Source organism: Triticum urartu, chromosome 1A, assembly GCF_056163025.1.
Source record: "Triticum urartu cultivar PI428250 chromosome 1A, HENAU_Tu73, whole genome shotgun sequence".
Taxonomy (NCBI): Eukaryota; Viridiplantae; Streptophyta; class Magnoliopsida; order Poales; family Poaceae; genus Triticum; species Triticum urartu.
In genome coordinates this window covers 401,968,090-401,985,866 of record NC_141873.1, presented here as the reverse complement: position 1 = coordinate 401,985,866, position 17,777 = coordinate 401,968,090, and the positions used below count along the sequence as shown (strand labels likewise).

Here is a 17,777-nt window from a genome sequence, read left to right as displayed (position 1 = left end):
TCTTGGAATGAAGTAAATGAATATAGTTGAAATTTTTAGGGTGGTTGCACAACCTGTATGCTTTCAATGTGAATAGTACAGGGAGAAAGTACACATGACATCTTCTTGTCTAGAATTGCAAGTGTCAACGCTGTCATCATGTACAGAAAGGAAGGAGTGACATCCCCAGCAAAAATCCACTTATCATGTACAGAAGCATTATCACGGGAGAGAGGGGAGGAGTGGAGTATACCTTGCTATGAACGGACGACGGCGGCGGCGGCTTGATGCAGTGGACGGAAGACGGCGGCTCAGTGTAGTGGGCAGAGGGGCGGCGTTGGGGAGGGACTGACTGGACTGTACATGAACAGGGAAGTGAGATACATGTAGGATGGGTGGGGGTGAGGGATGGAGGGAGGAGAGAGGGGAGGAGTGGAGTATACCTTGCTGTGAACGGATGGCGGCGGCTCGATGCAGTGGACGAAAGATGGCGGCTCAGTGCAATGGGCAGAGGAGCGGTGTTGGGGAGGGACTGACCGGACGGGGAGATGGCAGCGCAGCGTGGAACCGCGGGAGGGAGGGCAACAAGGCGATGGATGTCCGGCCGATGGGGCGGCGGTGGCCGACGAGCCAACCCTAGCTCGTGGCGGCGGCGGCTGTTCTTGTTTTTCTTATGAGGATGCGGAGGAGGGTTGTTCGCCTGTTCGGTCGGAGCACCTCGTCGGAGCGAGTGCGGCGGTCGTCGGAGCGGGCGCAGGGGTCGTCGGAGCGGGTGTGGAGCGGGCGCGGGGATCTAGCGAGGGAGGGAAGGGGGATCTGGCGAGGGAGGGAAGGGGATCTGGCGAAGGGGGATCTAGCTAGAGGGGGGAAGGTTAGTAATGGCGCACCATCTAGGGGTGCGCCATAAAAACATTGACAGCAATGGCGCACCCCCCTCTAGCGCGCCATTAGTAACTTTTTTTCTGATAGCAATGGCGCACCCTCCTCTGGTGCGTCATTAGTAACTTTTTTTCTAATAGCAATGGCGCACCCTCCTCTGATGCGCCATTAGTAACTTTTTTTTTAATTTTTTGTTGCATCTAATAATTTGTTTTTATCAAATTTGTTATTTTCATGAGGACTAGAACAGAAGATATCATCAAATATCATCAAATTTGTTTTTTTAAATATCATCAAATTTGTTTTTATTTATTTTAAATATCATCAAATTTGTTATTTAGAAATATCATTAATATTTTTTAAGGATTTTTAGGTGCATTCATTTGTGAATTGGTAAAACATTTATGAATATGAAAAAATATCATCAAATTTGAAAAACTATTTATGAATTCAAAAAGTGCCCATGAAATTTAAAAATATTCCTGAGTTCAAAAAATATGAACAAATTCAATATTCATGAGGACTAGAATAGAAAAAATATCATTTCAATATGTCGAATTACGATCGAGAAATGAAGACTGCGATTTAAATACAATCGATCTTAGCTAGCTATCTTTTCACAATCTTCTTGCCCTTCTTTTTCGCAAATAGAGTTCTTCTGTTGAACGGACGTCCTTTAGGTAGGGTGGTCCTGCTTCTTCTTGTGGTGTATGGCACTTCATCGTCGTCGTCATGGTCCATCTTCGGGTCGCCGTACTTGTCGAAGTCTTGCTCATTGGCGACTCCATCCATTCCGATGATCTTCCTTTTGCCTCTCCTCACGACAACACGACTGGGCTTTGACGGGTCGGTAATGAAGAAGCATTGGTCCACTTGGGAAGCCAGTACCCATGGCTCATTTTTCGCGGTGACGTTTGCGCCCGTGGTCTTGGATTTGGCTTTGGGTATAATCATGGTGGTGAAATACTGGTCTTCTTTTAGGACGTTCTTGGCCCATCTGACACGGAACATCGGGACCTTCTCTCCAGCGTAGCTCAGCTCCCAGATCTCCTTGATCCTTCCATAGTATCTGTCCTTGTCGTTACCGGTGTAGGATTCCATCGTTACCCCGGAGTTCTGATAACCATCGCTCTTCATGTCCTTGTCCTCGGTGTAGAATATGTAGCCGTTGATATCATACGCCTCATAGGTCATCAGGTTGTGCTCGGCGCCCTGTGACAAGGCGAATATGAGTTTTTCTTCCGCAGAAGAATCCTCATGTAAAGGATACGACATAAGCTTCTCCTTGAACCAACGCGTGAAACATGAGTTGTGCTCTTTGATTATATCTCCGTCCGTCCTCTGTTGGCCTCGGTCATTTTACGTCTTCTCAATAAAGGTTTTGTGCTCTACCACCCAAGGATCGACCACGTCTATGTGTTGTAGCGCGACTAGGTTTGCTCTTTCAAAGTCGGCGAGTCGACCCTCGAAGTCGACATGCATTTCGCGTCGACCATCGCGGTGACCCCATCCAGCGAGCCTGCCGAGGTGCCTGTTGATGGGTAGACCAATGGGGTTCTCGATGCCTAGATAATTCGTGTGGTAGGAGATGCACTCTTCGGTTAGAAAGCCCCTAGCCATGCTTCCCTCTGGACGTGACATGTTGCGAACGTATCCTTTGATGACACCATTCATCCTTTCGAATGGCATCATGTTGTGCAGGAACGTCGGCCCGAGTTGGATGATATCCTCCACGATATGGACCAGCAGATGCACCATAACATCGAAGAATGCGGGCGGGAAGTACATCTCAAGCTTGCATAGTATCACCACGATCTCTTCCTGTAGCCTTCTGAGTTGCCTCACGCCAACCGACTTCCGAGAGATGATGTCGAAAAAGTTGCATAGGCCAAATAGCGTTTCACGGACGTGCACGTCCATGATCCCACGGATTGTAATTGGAAGTATCTGCCTCATCATCACGTGACAGTCGTGAGACTTCATCCTGCTGAACTTCTACTTCGCTGACTCTAGGTATCTGCTTATCTTTCCCGCGTAACCGTAAGGAAGTTTTACTCCTACGAGGCAGGTGAAAAACTGCTCGATCTCCTCCTGACTTTCAGCAACCCCAGATACAGATTGATGTCGTTCCCTGGTTGTTTCGGCCCTTCAATTAGCATACTCATGTGAATGTACTTCCTCTTCATGCACAATCAGGGGGAAGGTTGTACATCCACATAAACACAGGCCAGGTGCTATGTGTGCTTCTCTGGCTGCCAAACGGATTGACTCCATCGGTGCTCGCGCCCAGCACGATGTTCCTCGGATCGTCCCCAAATTCTGGGTGTTAGAAGTTCAACGCTTGCCACTGGCTCGCATCCTTAGGGTGACTCATCATCTTTTCTTTTTTATTTATCTCCGGATCATTTCCGTCATCTTCTCGCTTCTTCTCCTCCCTATACGCGTGCCAACGCAGGAGCTTTGCTAGCTTAGGGTCCGCGAAATACCGCTGCAGATGAGGAGTGATTGGAAAGTACCGCATCACTTTTCGAGGAGCTTTCTTTCTCTTCTTGTATCGAGTGACGCCGCACACCGGACATATGGTAGACTCCGCGTGCTCGTCCCGATAAATGATGCAATTGTTCATGCACACATGATATTTCACGTGCGGTAAATCCAGAGGACACACGATTTTCTTCGCCTCCTCAAAACTGGTCGGGCACTTGTCACCCTTGGGAAGACGTTCGTGCCAGAATGACATGTTCTCGTCGAAGCATGCGTCGGTCATTTTGTGTTTTACCTTCATTTTCAGAGCCATGAGCGTTACTTTCAGGCGGGTATCCTCGGGCCTGCATCCTTCATACAATGGAGTAACTGCGTCTATCTCCAGTTGATCTAGCTTGGCTTTCTCTCGGGTGGCAGCTCTTGCATTATCCGTCTGCTTGAGAAGCAGCTCTTGAATATGAGGGTCCTGCACCCAGCCCATCGATGGTCCATCGTCGTCTGCTCCGGCATCTTCATCTTCATGATCATGCCCTTCGTCTGCTCCGGCATCTTCCTCATCATCATGTCCGGCATCTTCTACATGATGACTGTGTACTGCATCTACTTCGTGATCATGTCCTCGAGATTCTTCCTCTCCTCGCCCGCCCTCGCCGCGGTTGTCTTGCTGCCCTTCCTCATTTCTTACCCGGCCCCCATGGACGACTTCATAATCATTTTCATCACCTTGCCACCGATAGCCATCCATGAAACCACGCAAGAGCAGGTGGTCCCGCACTTGTATGGAATCCGGGTTCATAAGGCTCCTCAGCTTGCATCTTCGACACGGACATCTTATCTCCGTCTCGTTCTTTTGAAGCATCTCGGCCTTCGCGGAGCTCAAAAACCTATTCACAATGCCTTCGGTCATCGTGCGGACCATAGTCGCCTGCGGGGTAGAGCAAAACGATATTTTTAGAACCCAAAAAAAATTTGGCATGACTTTGCCTAAAAAAATTTGGCATGACTTTGCCTAAAAATAGGACCAAAAATAGGACCAAATTCTCGCCGAAACAGAAATGAATCAACATTCCGGCAAAATATTGGCAACTACCGCATTTCAAATACCGGTACCTGCAAGCACAAACATATGCAACACCACAAACATACGTAGATCTAGGCCATAAAAAGTGCATGTGCACGTTGTTGGAGGGAGAAAAAAGTAGATCTACAACATAAAGAACCATTCCCCTTACTTACCTATCAAAAAAGGAAATTTAACCACTTAATTTGGATGAATCTATGGTGCAAATGAGGTGAGGAGGAGGAGGCAGCCGAGACAAGCTTGGAGAAGGAGGTGGAGAGAATGAAGTGGGGAAAGTGAGTGTGGTAGGTGGCTGTCCAAAATATCTAGCTGGTCTCAGGTTACTAACGGCGCACCACCTAATAATGTGCCATTAGTAACCCTGGTTACTAATGGCGCATTATTAGATGGTGCGTCATTACTATTTGTGAATATATATATATATATATATATATATAATTGTTAGTAGTGGCGCATATTGGTTGTGGTGCGCCATTACTAGTTTGGTGTGCCATTACTAGTTTTAAAAAAAAGTAAAAAAAATAGTAGTGGCGCACGAAGTGTGTGGTGCGCCATTACTAGTTAAAACTAGTAATTGCACACTGTGCCTTGATGCGTCATTAGTAGTTTTGGAAAAAAAATTGTTAGTAATGGCGCATCGTGTGTGTGGTGCGTCATTAGTAATGAGGACACTAATGATGCATCTGTATCCGGTGCGCCAGTGGCGCACCACATATATGGTGCGCCATTAATGTCCATATTAGATATAGTCTTTTTCCTAGTAGTGCCAACTTTCATAACTGCTCCTATAAGTTGGATTAGTGCCTTCTCGATGCATTCATTATTGATCTGCGGAGGAGTCGCCTTCATCTTGCGTGTTTATTTCTTCTTCGAGTCTAAAAAAAGTAAAGGTTGCTTCCTCGCATCTAGTCTCGTGTCTAGCCTCTAATCTAGCAACAAGTACACTTGTTTCATCTACAACCTCTATGCTAGCTAAAAGTGCACGAACATCTACTAAATTGTGTTATTTCAATATATCGATGTACTCTTCTTCCCAATACCAAAACTTGCATCCATTCTACACAATAAAATTTGAAGTTAGCACAACTAGTCAAATCTAGAGCACAAACCGAAGCTAAAAGTGCACATACCCCGTCGTTTAAGCACTTGATGAACACCCATCCGAGATGTTCCGGCGTTGTAGACACGCGGCGCATGACCATCTTTAGGCAGTGGTCGCACTTAATGAGCGGCAACGGTGCGCTGACGAGCTTTTGGGCTAGCACCGAGCCCGGCCGACCGCCATTCGTGTATCTGCCGGCGGATCACCGACGGTGTAGATCCGAGCGGCTAGAGGAGGAGCCACTGCCTGCATGTGGCCTTGCGGCCCTGCCATGGCCTTCCGGCCCGGTGCCCGGCCAGTCCATGGCGTGGCGCGGCCTCCCACAGCCGGGCGAGCTCAAGACCGACCAGATCCGCCCCAAATCCGGCAAGCGGGTCCGCAAAACAGATGGCCGTGATTGGGTAGCTCGGGGACGCCGAGGGGAAGGGGTTGGGCGAGCGCGCGTCTGAGCTGCACAACTACAATTGCAGCGGCGGCGGCGGTAGCGATGGAAGAGTAGGAAAGAGTGGAGAAGAATGGAGAGCGTGTGGCCGGAGAAAGGGATGGGCGGATAGAAAAAGGCGCCCCTGTGCCACCAGCGGGCGGGCCAGGGGAGGACACGCGCAGACGGCCCGCACTTCCGCGTGTTGTACGTTTCACCCTAAAAGCGGCATAAACTTGGGCCGGGGATGGTTGAAAGCGGACAGAAAACGGACAAAAATCCGTTTGCTCACGCGCGCTGGCCGTCTAGTTCGTCTGTTTTACTCCAAACGGACGTGCGCGAATAGGATGAGGTCGCGCGGTGAAGTTGGCCTAAAAAACCGAATGAACACAAGCACCGACTGAGGAGTTAAATTTGAAGGGTTCGGCTAGAGATGTTATAAATTTTCTAAAATAATTCTCAAGAGTGGATTTAGGTATTACTTAGTTTCCTAAACTTCGGAAGAATGCTGCTTACTTCTCTTTGCGTGCTGGAGCCTATAAATGGATAAACTCGTCACCGAACTGGTAGCTTAACTTTAATCCCTCTCCAAAGTCATTAACTGGCCGTTCACCAAACAAATGTATAGTACTCCAGGAAAGGTCCAGAGCTTTCTCTTCCTTCTAACTAACACGTTAACCCGTCGCTAGCACAATGGCATCACGTAGATCAAGCCTTGCGGCTTCTTTTATTTCGTTTTCGAACATATCAGCCGTGTCGCTTTCGAGATATATTGTTTGTATCAACCCGGTGGAGCTGAGAGATGCTCTCTTTGTCTCGCCAAAGCAGGAACATGCATGGCAACAGAAGAAAAGCCAGATCGTACTTAATCGTACTCTTTGGCGTGCATGGGCTGAGCCACGGAGGACCGCATCGTACTCCTGCTCGTGCCCTTTGCGAGAGACCAAGGGGCTGGTGTTGAGTAGCAACACTCCAATTTGCATGATCCACGAGGCACCAGCCAACCAACCACGCGGGCGGCCGTCGCGGTTTTGCTGCATAGCCGCTGGTGTCCAGCGCCTCGAGAACGCTAACTCACGACAGGACGCAGCCCTTCAGCCTCTGTCCGGCCGCATGAGCGATTATTTCCCTTTTCCAAACGTGATCCCCGGTGGATCTCTATCCTGATGGATGCTCTCGATCTTTTTCCAGACGCCGCAGCTTTGGTTCTCTGATTTTATATTTATTGATTGACACAACCAGATAGCACCGTCCGTCCAGTGTCCCCAAGAGGCATGCATTCAAGCTTATATCTAATTTCTGTTATACGTTGTGTATTTGTGTTCCTTATACTATCTTGACCATGTACACTGATCCACCGGATACATCTTGACATGGCACACATGCATGATCCGCAAGGACCAACCATTAAAATTTTCTTGCACCGGCTATGTACAAACAAACTCATGTCTCCAAGTCTCACTGCACCGTCTATCGCGTTTTCTTGTTTCCTCCCGTTCTAATCCTATCAGATAATTTACTGGCGCTCCCTCTTCTTTCTGGTGGAATCCATGGCCATGCATGACCTAAGCCCCAGCCCCAGCCCAGGCCCCACCACGACTGCCGACGGTCAATGTTCTTCAAGATGACACCCCAAAGGGGGGAGTGACAATTACAACTTTGTTGCCCGACTTGACATCGACCCTCAGGCTTTCACCCGAAGAGCATGAGGCATGCCTCAAGGGTGGGAGTAAATATTTGTTGCGGGAAGATAGGGCCAATGGGGGGGGGGGGGGGGGGGGGGGGTGACCGGAAACATGCACCGAACGGTTTGAAAACTTACTCTGATGCTTACCTTTGACTCTGAGGCGATAGGAAAAATATCAGGTGCTACCGTGATACGGGTCATATCCGACAGTATCTAAGAAGCTATTGTATTTGCGCGTAATTTTTAGACTCTAGGATGACGTTTTTGTAAAATGTTCAAGAACTCCCGGGAACCATCGAATCTGAGATTCAACGGCCTAGAAGCCCGTATCACGGTAGCACCTAATAGCCGGTAACACCTGATACTTTCCCTGAGGCGATATTCTAATGGGAGAATTGATGGGGAACAATTTTATCGCCCAGCCTAACATCTTCTTAGGCTTTCACCCGACGAGCATGAGCCGAGGGTGGACTACATATTTGTTGCGAAAGATAGGGCCCATGTGATGTGTTACACTGTTCAGTCTCTATATTACTCCCTCCATTTCAAAATAGATGACTCAATTTTGTATTAAATTTAGTAAAATTAGTATAAAGTCGAGTTATCTATTTTGGAATGGAGGGAGTACCATACAGTGTTTTGCACTACCATAAAAGGTAGCATGGACTGCAAACATGCACCGAACGTTTGGAAGCTTGCTCTGATGCTTGCCTGACTTTGGGGATTCCTTCCCGCGGCATCTTCTGATCCTGATCTTCCAGCAACCTTAGGTGCTATCTATCATACGCACTGCTTGGAATACTACAACAGGTCGAATTAGTTTTCATGTGTATCGATTGATCCCTTTCGGAAGGTAGGCTTGTGCACGAGTTGCGGGGAGGCCGGAGGTGACAGTTGAGCAAGTTGCACGAATGGCACTCTGCACATGATTTCTTTCGCCACAGGTCGGTTGATCTGCATGTAGACGTATACGTACGGCTTGAGCATCTAGCAGCTGCATCTAGGGAAGGGAACCACCGCATCTTGCACACTTGCAGCAAGGAGAGAACTTGACCAGCTTCATTCAGTTCTGTTCTGCGTGCCCCTATGTCCTCCTGTTGCGATCTTTGAATCTATCCAGCATTCCACCTCCGCCTCGCATAAAATCTCTGGCTACCATCCCAACCTGTGGGCGCAAGTGCATACTATCTTATCTTATTTTCTCGCCCTACTCCTTCACATGTGCCTCCCCCAGATCATACCATTTCGTACGTCGAGTCATTGACCCGCCATAGATGCTTAACATTAACAAAGCGCGCTCCCGGATATTTCTAATCCGGCAGCGGCGGCATCGCCGTCGTCCTCCCGGCCGGACCCCGACGGGTTTCCGTTCCCACCATTCGTACGCCGCATGACAACAACGGCTCGCCTTGGCCGGTGCCGCTGCAGCTGCGCTATAACCTGTAGCTAGCTGCCGGCGACAAAGACGGCAACGGAAAAGGAGCAGATAGCTAGGAGAGCAAGGACGTAACGTAATCCTGGTACACATGCTGTACATTCGATCTCATCATACGATATCTTCTTCCCGCCGCCAATATCTTCCGGCTTTTGGACGATGCAATGAATGCACAGTCCAGCATGCCGTGCACCAGCCGGGACTATTGACTCGCCCGGACAAGGCGTGCTGAATAGTGAGTGTGACAACAGGAGTGCTTTCGCGGCAAGAATCCGGGACCTTGATGTTGCAAAATTCCTACGACCATGATGTTTCCGTTGGTGTCATATGATTGGCGTAGAGTGTTAGAATAAATCCGAGTCATATCGAGGACCAAGCAATCACACGAGCATGATACCGAGATTTGTTAATGAGGTTCACCAATATTGCTACATCCCCGAAGTCTGACTATGGGCGCTTCTTCTCATGACACCGTAACAATACCGCACCCGGTCGCCCTGGACACCGGCACAAGCCGCCGGCTTCCCCTGCGTTCCGGTGCTATTATGTTGGCATAGGTTACATTGTGTGTCTACCCCCGCTATATATGAGAGACCTAGGATGCAAGTGTCCTACTTGGTTCATGACTCCATATCCTATCTAAATACAATACAACTACAAATCCAACTGTAATATACTTTGTACACTATATTCGACATAACTCTAACAAACTTCACTTTGGCGAATATTCTCCACCACCTTAAGTTCGTCAATGCATCAAACTTCTATGTACATTGAATTTGAGCTTATCCCATGAGTACCGCTGCTACTCCAAAGGCTGCATGTGACTCCACCTGCAACTTGTAGTCCCTTATTTTCTTGACAAATGGTCAACGCTCGAGCAAAATTAAGTTCATTGTTACTCTTGTTTGTGCTCCCAACTTCCAGAGTATCAGTCCAACGCCATCACACACTAATCAATGACCTGCGTGAAAGTGAACAACTCACATATTCGGTGTCACACATAAGATTTACTTGAACTCAACATCACCGCTCCTTTTTTGACCGTCCGTCTGAAACTTGAAAGAATTTCACCGTTGTCTGTTGTCATCCCGAGTCAATTTCGCAGTTGTCTCACCACATGTATGATCACCAGAGCCCTGGCCCGTCTCCATGTCCCGTGCATACCGCACACCTCGCCGCTATTACCGCGTCCAACCTCCACTGTCCCGGTCGAGTCTCAGGGGTCGTAAAACCACACCACTCAACCCCCACTGCAGAGTACCACCGATCATCACCGACCAATGACGAGTTTCACGCTTCCATCAGACCACTAGGCTCCAGTCCAAACTACGTGTCACTCGCTTTTTTCACCTGCTGAATAGGCTTTGACTCTCTGTCGACTTACGCCGCAGCCCCTCAATCAGCACCGAGTGAAGTCCTCCAGACTCCAGCTCCACCTTCAACATGACTCCATGGTAGATGATCAGTCCATCCCCGCGCCTCATCGACTTCAAGCTTCGTGCATACGCCACCTTGAATCAATCTCGTGTCATAGTCTTGTCGAAGCCACACAAGCCCTCGGGCCCGCGCCACGTGTTTTCACACCCCAGAAGTCGGTCACCATTAGCATCACGCTCCTATGTCGTCCTCGCTGATCCCACCACCGCCTTCTGTACCAACCGACCCACGTCGATCCGTTAGACTATCTAGTCCGACCCAGCCTCCCAAATCACTTTCCGCGGATTCTCATCCATCACAAAATATTTCCATCTTAACTGGCCTGGCTTCCCGCAACGCCTTCAAGCATCCCTGTCGTGCCAACAAATTTTTCACCCTTGTCTATCATAATCCAAAGCTTTCAGTTCTATCAAACTTCTCCACCTCAAACCTGGTATCCATTGACGCCATGGTTCTTCATATGACTGACCCTGTGAAAAATTATTCGAGCTTTGCACGTGATGCCCAAGTACACGAACAGAACCTCCGGTCCTCCGCGTACTACTGGCAATTCCAACCAAAAAATCCTTTTGGTCATCACATGTAGTGCTCCTGTCTTGGCTCAACTCTTGGTTGCTAAGCTAATTCCTTTGCCTCGCCTCAGCCTTTCCAATGGATTTCTGTCTTGGCTCAACTCTCAATGGATTTATTCCTTCCACCGAATCGATCTGTTGTTGGCCTTTGTCTCGCCTCGTCCTTTGCCCGGCTGCCTCCTTGTGCACGGTTCCAGCAGTCCGGCTGGGCTACGAGTTCTCCCGGGACTCGGTCCCTTTTGTTTCCAAAACAAATCTCTGTCTACGGTTGTTTCTAGTTGCACCACACATCGTCAGAATCTGCACGCCCCGCGACCGATCGAGTCCACGCTCAGCCGCCCCCCGTACACGTCCTTCCGCCGCTTGGGCCTGTCCGCGTTGCCCTGGCCACGCCCCAACCTCGCCGACTCCGAGTACTCAACTCGACGACCACGCGATCGTGACCCGCGCCGATTCTTCCGATCTCGCCGACGATTGATTCTTCCATGATATTTTTACCTCTAGATCAACATGATCCACCTTGATCTTGAACCTTGCTCTGATACCACTTGTTAGAATAAATCCGAGACTTACGGTCGATCATTCGAGGACCAAGCAATCACACGAGCACGATACCGAGATTTGTTAACGAGGTTCACCAATATGGCTACATCCTCGGGGCCTGACTATGGGCGCTCCTCCCCATGACACCGCTACCATACCGCACCCGGTCGCCCTGGACACCGGCACAAGCCGCCGGCTTCCCCTGCGTTCCGGTGCTATTATGTTGGCATAGGTTACATTGTGTGTCTACTCCCGCTATATATGAGAGGCCTAGGATACAAGTGTCCTACTTGAACACGACTCCATATCCTATCTAAACACAATACAACTACAAGTCCAACTGTAATATACTTTGTACACTATATTCGACACAACTCTAACATAAAGAGGTAGGACAAGGCAACGATTAGATGTCCCTTGAAGAGATTAGTGTCCGTCAATTCATGTGGCATGTTAATCATCAGTGGAGATGGTTGTTTGGATTGGAGTGCGCTAGCGTATACAATGGTCGATTAACAATTAATCAAGAGAGCTTCACCCACAGGTTATAACCGGCACAAAAGAAGTTTAAAAAACTGTGTGCTGGCAACAGAACATAAACAAGCTATCTGTCCATCCTTGTGGTAAGTGTAGGAATTTTTATTTCAGCATCTTAAGAGCTGGTAAAGTATGGTTTGATATACATATGATGCCAACTTGTATCTCACAAATTGTTGAACGAGTTCTTCCCATTAGCGTTAAGCAACCGCAAACTTGTTGTAACACCAGGCTGCTACTAAAATTGAAATGCTCATAAAAAGATCATTTTTCTTTTCGCCATATTATTTCCTTCTTCGCAACTCACAGTTAGCTAGCGTGTCTTCATTGGATTTAATTTCCTATGTGCCAACGTTGAAAATCCACTTGACAGTATTCTACCAGTGGACTGGTGAATAAACTAGGTTTCTCATTATTTGTTTAGTTCACATGCATACTTAGGGCCAGTTCTTTTGGGCAACCCTCCCCAGCTTTTACCAAAATTGCCACTTCATCTTTTTTTACAATTCCTAGCTAGTTAAAATCTAATTAGCTAGGAATTGTAAGAAAATATAGAGTGGCAATTCTGGGAGAAACTGGGGAGGGGGTCAATTCTCAGAGAATTGCCCAAAAAAACTGGTCCTTAATACTCTTGACTGGAGTAACAACAAGCACCCACCGTCAATAATATACCATGTCTAATTTGTAAAATATGTTCCCAGTACAATTCTACTCACATCCGGTCAGCAACGCAAAGGGGACCAGACTGAACCATGCAGGATCTCATGAATACACCAATTAAGAACTCAATAGATTATTCACGCCAGATCTTTTTGTCGAACCCTACTGGAAGTTGTGTTGCCCAGCCTCTAGTATATAGACACATCAGCAACGTAGGTGATGAGCTCGATTGCTCAAGAATGGCCAAACCTTATGTCAACCAGTAAACCATTGACAAATCAGCAGTACCAAATGACAGGTCACCTCACTTAAAACAAGCTAGATATATTCCTTGAAGGAAGCCTAGGACTTGTTTACACTGTCTTACTTATTAGAAAAAAAACGTACAGCTATATAGTTGTTGTTTTGTGAATAACATAAATGAATCTAATACCAATTAAGAACTTCTCATTCCCGCAAAAAATAATAATTTAAAACTTCTCAGGACAGATCTACCGCAGCCAGGTGTTGCTGATGCTACTACTAAATGGATCTGACATAGTTTTCCCCACTAGTTTCAGATGTCTATTCATTTAGGATTTCTTAAAAGGTTATGATTCTATTGAAAATATTTATAGATTATATTACTTCTTGGAACAAGCGACGATATCTAAGTTAAGAACCCGATGAAATGCCTTCATCCAAAAGAATTTCGAATACATTCCAACATTAAGTTTGACCTCATGAAAAACATATATGTGTCTTGCATGTGCATCCTCTCTGTTAAAAAATCCACAAAATTCTAGTGATGCACAAAGATGGTTCTCTTCTAACTACTACTAGAAAATGTGTTACCCACTAGAACATAAGGACATCATCTACTTAAGAATCATATGAAATTCCGTCATAATAAAATTTGGGGTAAATTCCTACACAAAGCTCCTCCTGCAAAAAAAACATGTTTTTTGTCTTGCGCGTGCTCTCCTAATAAAATAACAAAATTCTAGTGATGCATGAAAATGATTGGTTTGTTTCCACAAATTCATACACTTATGTTCTACACGTACATGTTTTTTCCCTACATATATTTAACCAATTGAAATATAATCAATCCTATGCTTGAAAGAGGCCCTGGACGTTTCCTTCTCTGTGTGATAAACCATGTGTCCCACTCTTATCATTTTTGCTTTACCTCATTTAGTTACATGAATTGCAGATCTCTAGTTTAATTAGATTAAGCTTACCTTATTTAAGAAAAGATAAAACAATCCACAAACATGCCTTATAAGAAATGGATGCATAGCCTTATTGTTTACCACATGTTTCTAAATTTTAGATGTGCCTCATGCATGTGTTTTAACGTTGCATACATACATCTTAGTTGAGCAAGAATAAACCGAGTGGCATGTCAAGATGTTTGAGTTTATTCAGTCTATTATTTATACATTTTCTAACAATCTGCATCATTCTCCATGTCATTCACGTACATTTCATATTGCCTCGGAAGTTTCCATGGCCTAATTAAGGCCACAACAGACAGGGTAGACCTGCGGCGGTGCCGGCAGGAGGCGAGCAACTGTAGCCGCCTTTTGAGTCGCTAGGGCGCAGCGCCAAGGGGTACGCCACAACACGGGTTTTTTTTACCTCGCCCAATCTGCATGCTGTTAATTAGTAAAAAAATTAATTACGTGAGTTAATTAGCCGAACATTAAATTATGGAAAAGTATCATCGAGCGGTAGACGACGAGAAGGATCGTGTTAATTATGAAGAATATCATTCTTAAAAAAGGACGATTATATTAATTATGAAAAGTATCATCGAGCATTGGATGGAAATATCACATTAATAAATATATATCAGCTAGAATATTTATGCCTCCGTTGCAACACATGCACAATTATAGATGTAGGAGTATATCATAAAGCCAAACACTGTCTGAATGATATAAGCGCCACTATTGCAAACGCATGGCAAATTTCCTTTTCCTTTTGTAACAGAAAAAAGACTCGTCTGTCATTGGATGATGATACGCGTGATCACCATGAGTTGTAAGGCCAATTCTAACTAATCCCCTATAAAATAGAGAAGAATCCAGCCGAGCAAAGCTTAGTGAATGGCTTTTTACTTCACTAACTTTTGGTCGGACCTAGCTAAACTCCTAGTTAACAGAGTAAAAACCAAATTTGCATAAGTTCAACCATTCGATTTGAACAACCGAAATTGGACACATTAATCAACCACCTTGTCTTGACATCTCACTGGACATGAGTTTTTAAACCTAAACATAAATAAAAACTTAAAAATAAACATAACTAATCTTCACCATCGTCACCACCCTTGTAGAAGGCGAGCCAATATTGCCTTGACATCCCACGGTTCAGGGGGTCCGAGCATGTGTCGTCGTCGCCAGAGTTGGGAAAGATGCGCCGCCACTCTTCAACGTCGAACCCCTCCTCGTCCTTGTCGTCGTCGTGATTGCCGTCGTCGTCGCCGCCATGCTCCTCGTCGTCGAGGGGAGGATGACCCCCCTGCCAACCGCATGCTCCGAGAAGATCGCCCGCTCCTCCTCCACAAGCTCGGTGTACTGACGGCGGAGGTCCGCCATGTACTCCACGTTGGTGGCCTCCACAACGAATTGCTCCCTCGTCTCCCAGTCCTTCCGAGCCATCGCCACATTCACCACCCCCGGTGGCGGCGGGACGAGCTCGACAGGCGCCGTCCCCCACGGGAAGTGGGGGCGCGCCGTGCAACCGGACCTGCCACTGGTTGTACATGGGGGCGGCGAGCTCTGCCTTGCGGAAGGACCCGAGCCAATTCTTCGTGTGGGTCTCGCGGTTGGTTATCTCCGCCACCCACGTCCCCCACGGCCGTTGGCGGACGCCGATGTACTTCCTCTGCGGTTATCGCACGGAGGGAGGTCGGGAAAGTCGGAGATGCAGTGGGAGGGGGCGCATAGATGGGGCGACGACGACTTCTTGAGGAGGCGCATCTCACGTGGCGGGGCGGATCTACGCCGCGGATCGGCGGCGTGGAGTGCCGGCCACGGGGTTCGGCCATTGGGAGGAGAGGTGCGGCGGAAAACGGCGGGGAAGGGGGTGTCTCCGGTGGCGGGGACGGAGGAGGCTAAGAGGCGGAGGGGACGAAGAAACGGGTGGAGATTTTTTAACTCCGTCATCGAGCGGTGGAGTAAATAAATGTTAAGGATAAGCGACGGAGGATAAATGATCCTCCTCTAACCATTATCAGGGATCGGCTAGGTCTCAGGTTTTTACTCCTCTAACCGGCTATAGGCGATCAACTAGAAATGCCCTGAGACAGTGGTAAGAGCCAACCTAGGTTACAACACCATTTGCACACCACACCCCAGTCAAACCGTTGCCAAGTTAATAAACTCATCACCATTTGCACATACCAAACCCCAAGAGCCAATATTATCTCCCCCTCCACCCTTTTATAAACCCCCCATTCGCTCCACTTCCCTACACCACCTTCATCCTTCCGCTTTTCTTCTTCCCCATTCTTAGTTGCTACCTTTCCCTGTTCTTCGGGTGCATTCTCGTCCCTCGTGCTCCTTTTAGATACCAACGATAATCTGCTTGGAAGGACGTCCTTTTTCTTTTGTAATTTGTAAAACAAGAAAGATTTGGTCTGTGCTATTTATGCACATCATTGGCAACTGCCATCTGCTGTTCCACTCGTCCGAAGCCATCTTCTTGCATCAAGCGCCACCATGTCAACGCCCCAGAGCGGCAGCGCGAGCCCAGCGACCACGGCGGCGGCGGCGGTGGAGACGAGCAAACACTGGGCGCCGCACGGGCCGATGCTGACGGCCTGCCTCGTCAGCATCAACGTGCTAATGATCCTCCTCATCTTCTTCTACTTCTGGCGGTTCTTCTCCGGGAAGCGAGGGCCGTCTACCCCCGGAGGTGCTGATGAGGAGTCGTCGTCGACCGACTCGTCTCCGGCGACCTCGCCGAGAGCGTCCAGGCGCCTGCGCGACCCCGACCAGCCGGACATCCCGTCTTCCCTGCCCGTGTCCGTGTTCGACTCCAGCAGCGAGGCCGCCGGGAAGGCAGCGGCCGACTGCGCGGTGTGCATCGTGGAGTTCCGCGACGGCGACCTGGCGCGCCTCCTCCCTCGCTGCGGGCACCGGTTCCACGCCGCCTGCGTGGACGCGTGGCTGCATCTACACTCCACGTGCCCGCTCTGCCGCGCCAGCGTGGTCGCCCCTGCTCCGGCCGCCGCCGAGCCCAAGAACGACCCGAAAGACGACGGCGCAGAGTGCCCGGTGTGAGGCGGATCTCTGCGCGCGCCGGCGAGCCTGCGAGCTACTAAAGCCAAGCCAGAGGAGCACGTAAACGGCGGAGGGCGACACGCGTCTTTCGGCGTCGCTGTGTCGCTATCCCTTAGCTGACTCCTGCGGGTCGGCGAGGTACGGTTGGCTTCCTCGGTCGTCTTCTGTTTTGTTGTGTTCTTGTTACTATACATATCTCTCTCGCTCTCTTCAGTTTTGGCGATCGGTGAGATGCATATTTGGATCGGAGTCTTCTTCTATATGTTGATGATGATGTGCGTATGATTGGAATTGTAAGATTAGCAACATATATATTGCTAGATTAGGCTCGCGTGTGAGTGTGTGCGTGACAGAATTAGTAGTGTAAGATCATATAGTACATATGTAAATTATTAATGGAAAGCTTTGATCGACATTTTTGGGCATGGCCATCAAGTTGAAAATATGTTCTTTCGGCTATGTTGATGGGTACCTAATTACATGGCTCTACAAGAACGAGAAAGGGATTTCCTTTCAGTCAGGAAGGAAAGAAGTCCAATTGAACTCGTCTAGAATGTACACGGTTGAAATCAAGAAACAAGCAGACTCAACACCCAAGTGGACTCAGACCCATTGTAGTTGTAGGAAACTGCTTTCTTACTACGACATGCTTGAATTCTCTACTTTAGTGACTTCGGTCGTTC

General features: G+C 48.0%; 1 protein-coding gene across 1 annotated transcript; it reads left to right on the top strand.

The window, feature by feature from the left end:
• The first annotated feature begins 16,259 nt into the window (after positions 1-16,259).
• Positions 16,260-17,529, top strand: LOC125534527 (uncharacterized). The gene has a single exon (XM_048697728.2). It carries the CDS (start codon positions 16,531-16,533, stop codon positions 17,092-17,094), a length of 564 nt encoding a protein of 187 aa, XP_048553685.1. The 5' UTR covers positions 16,260-16,530; the 3' UTR covers positions 17,095-17,529.
• The last annotated feature ends 248 nt before the right edge of the window (positions 17,530-17,777 follow it).

What these genes read in the sequence shown, in the direction of transcription:
- LOC125534527 (XM_048697728.2), top strand. Translation starts at nt 16,531, where the DNA reads ATGTCAACGCCCCAGAGCGGCAGCGCGAGCCCAGCGACCACGGCGGCG.